At 59.5% G+C, this 3328-nt stretch overlaps 1 protein-coding gene across 1 annotated transcript; it reads right to left on the reverse strand.

Moving 5' to 3' along the window:
* Positions 1–341: 341 nt before the first annotated feature.
* LOC123105840 (cytochrome P450 78A6) lies at positions 342–2731 on the reverse strand. The gene is made up of 2 exons (XM_044527997.1): positions 1581–2731; positions 342–1259 (listed from the first exon to the last, which is right to left on the reverse strand). Exons 1-2 carry the CDS (start codon positions 2619–2621, stop codon positions 636–638), a joined length of 1665 nt encoding a protein of 554 aa, XP_044383932.1. The 5' UTR covers positions 2622–2731; the 3' UTR covers positions 342–635.
* Between the last annotated feature and the right edge of the window lie 597 nt (positions 2732–3328).

Below are 3328 nucleotides of genomic sequence, written 5' to 3' on the forward strand. Positions count from 1 at the left end.
ATGAGCAGCTCCGACACCGTCCCCCACCTCTCCTCCCTGCCCTCACGTCAAGTGTCGAACTCGCTCCCGCCGGTTATCGCTGGCTACCGCTCGCCCACGGCTCGGCCTCGCCATGGCCGGCATTCCTCATGCCGTCCCCACCTTCGGCCTCGCGCTTCGCAAAAAAAGTGACTGCCGTGATTTTTTTCCAGGTATCTAATGTTCAGAAAAACCAACCATGAAAACTCTGCCATTCCTTTAAGATTCAGGAGGCCATAAAAACCAAAAAACTGTTTTGCTGTGGTCGGAGTGCGACCCAAAAGCCAAAACACGTGCACCTTTACACATGACAAGCAACGGTGTACTATTGCACACTCCACACACAATCTCTTATAGATTTTTGTTCTGCAATTTTGTACACCATGTGGAACCTCACACTCACACCTGATGGTACGTTACATAGCATACACATCACATCACACAAGTTAGAAAGAAACTCTGAACCAAACACTGAGCTGAGCTGGGCCCGGCGCACGTACATTTTACACCGGCAGCTTAATTATTCACTTTCGTGAAGCACGGGGTCACGTCACGGGACTACGAGAAACTACTAGCAGCACACGGCGAGGCCGATCAAACCTGTGGCCAGAGCCACATCAGGCGGAGCACCTCCTCGGGCGCACCCGGACCTGGAGCGGCGCTGCCATCTCGCACGACAGGCGGAGCACCTCCGACAGGTCGACGCCGGAGGACGCCGCCGGCGCCCACTCGAACTCGTGCAGCAGGGTGGCCATCCACGCGGTCACCGTGGTCATGGCCAGGGACTTGCCGGGGCAGCTCCTCCGGCCGGACCCGAACGGCACGAGCCGGCCGTCGGCGCCGAGCACGGACACATCCGGCGCCTCGCCGCCGGCCAGGAACCGCTCCGGCCGGAACTCGAGCGGCGCGTCCCACACCTCCGGGTCGCGGCTCATGGCCCACTGGTTCACCATGGCCGTGGTGCCGGCGGGGACGAGGTGGCCGTCGACGTACGTGTCGGTGATCGCCCTGTGGCGCCACGACAGCAGCGGCCCCGGCGGGTGCACGCGGAGGGCCTCCTTGATCAGCGCCTGCAGGTAGGGCAGCGCCGGCAGGGACGACTCGGCGGCCGGGCTGCTCCGGCCGACCACCTCGTCGAGCTCGCGGTGCACCTTGGCCTGCACGTCGCGGTGGAGCACCAGGCGCGCCATGGCCCACTCCATCAGCACCGCCATGGCGTCCGTTCCTCTGAAGATCATCTCCTGGAAAAAACAGCCAACATTTTCTTGTTTTTTACACCCAGTGCTCTATCCATTAGGCAGTAGTAACTGACTACTAGCCATCCATTAAAATGATTCGGAACTAAACAAAGAAGAAAAAGCTGGTGGAATTTTGCATGGGCGCTTGCTAGCTAGCTTTTTAAAAGTGCTACGTTGATTGGCCGCTTTGTCAAGATTATTGTTATCGCAACAAAAGTAGTAGGCGTGATCTGCATACGTAATACTACTCCAAATGGAACCGATGCCATGTTGGTGAAAAAGTTGTGTTTGTTGCTCTTGATAATATGCATGCTGCGTACGTACCCAGAGCACGGCGGCGATGTCGGCGTCGGCGAGCCCCTCGCTGTCCTGCAGGGAAAGCAATATGTCGACGAAGTCACGCGGCGCCTCTCCACTGGCGGTGAGCGTCGCCTTGGCGCGGTGCTCCCGGATGATGCCGTGCACGAAGCGGTTCACCCGCGGCATGAGCTCGGCGCACCGGGCCCCGATGCCCTGCGGGTCGACGGCGGCGAGCCCCGGGAAGTAGTCGCACCAGTTCTCCTTCCCGAGGAGCTCGTACCCTTCGTGCACCATCTCCAGCAGCTCCTCCACCTCGCCGGACGACGACTGCGGCGCCGACACGTCGTACTCCTTGCCGAACACGAACCGCATGATGTAGTAGAGCGAGGCGCGGCGGAGGACGCCGCGCAGCTCCACCACGCCCGCCCCGGCGCCGCGCAGCGCCGCGACCACGTCGCCGGCGACGCGCGCGCGGTATGGCGCGAAGGCGTCGACCTGCCTCGGGCCGAACAGGTGGCCCGACGCGACGCGGCGGAGCGCGCGCCAGTAGGGCCCGTGCTCAGCGAAGCCGATGGAGCGGTGGAACATGAGGCTGTAGGCGGCGTGGTTGAGCGGGCGCGCGGCGAAGGCCGGGTTGTCGAGGATCTCCTTGGCGACGTCCGGGTGGGAGGCGACGACGGCGCGGACGGGGCCGAGGGACAGCGCCATGAGCCGCTTGGCCCCGGGCCGGCGCGCCGCCTCGTCGGCCAGCGAGCGGTGCGCCAGCCCGGACATGAGCCCGAGGCTGCCGACGACGGGGAGCCCCTTCGGGCCCGGGATGGCACGTCGTAGGCCCGCGCCCTGGCCCCTGCCCCGCCAGTACCGGCCCCATGCAGGGCCGCCCGGGTGCGCCCAGTAAAGCAGCGCGGCGGCCGCCCACGCGAGGCAGGCGAGGACGGCGACGTAGGCGAAGCTGGTGGCTACGGCGGGGAGTGTGGTTGCGGCGATGCCGCCATCCTGGCCACCGGAGATGGCCGGGAGCAAGGTCAGGGGAAGCACCCACCAGCTCTGGACTGAGCTCTCCATTTTCGGACTTTGCTGCGGTGTGTGCTGTGAGGGAAGGAGCTGCACGGGAGGCGGTATTTATAGGAGCCAGCTCGCCGGAGCGAAGATTCACCGGCGCTGGCGCGCGCGGTCCTTGTAAGCAAGGATGATCCAATCATTGGCACATAAAATACTAGAGAATTGCACTAGTGGGTTGGCATTGGCCCCTCTGGTTTTCCCGCCGCCCAGCCTTTGTTTGGTACTCCCTCCGTAAACTAATATAAGAGCGTTTAGATAACTAAAATGATTAAAATGATATATTTTAGTTATCTAAACGATTTTATATTAGTTTACGGAGGGAGTAACTCAGTTTGGAGGGTACGTAGGCACCCCTAGGAACTCACTCGCATATATGATCTACTACTCCTACTTGCTAGTTGCTACTAGTATAACTTTGTGTAGTTAATTCATTCTTTGCAAGCATATGAAGGAAGGAGCTAGCTTCGTGGAACTAGCTTAGCCTTTCGCAAATGCACAAGTATAGCACTACTTGTTAGTATAGTAGTATAAGTCAGTATAAGCATCTCTGCTATGTACGTGCGTATAGATAGGTCTAGAGAGGTCGATCGATCGGTGCGTGTTAACATACATGTCGACCCATATCAATATGTATCATGTGTACCTTTTATTTCTTGAGATGATATCATGTGTGGATTTGTGCAATTATTGATGCGTGGCAAGGCATGAGG

Source organism: Triticum aestivum, chromosome 5A, assembly GCF_018294505.1.
Source record: "Triticum aestivum cultivar Chinese Spring chromosome 5A, IWGSC CS RefSeq v2.1, whole genome shotgun sequence".
Classification (NCBI taxonomy): domain Eukaryota; kingdom Viridiplantae; phylum Streptophyta; class Magnoliopsida; order Poales; family Poaceae; genus Triticum; species Triticum aestivum.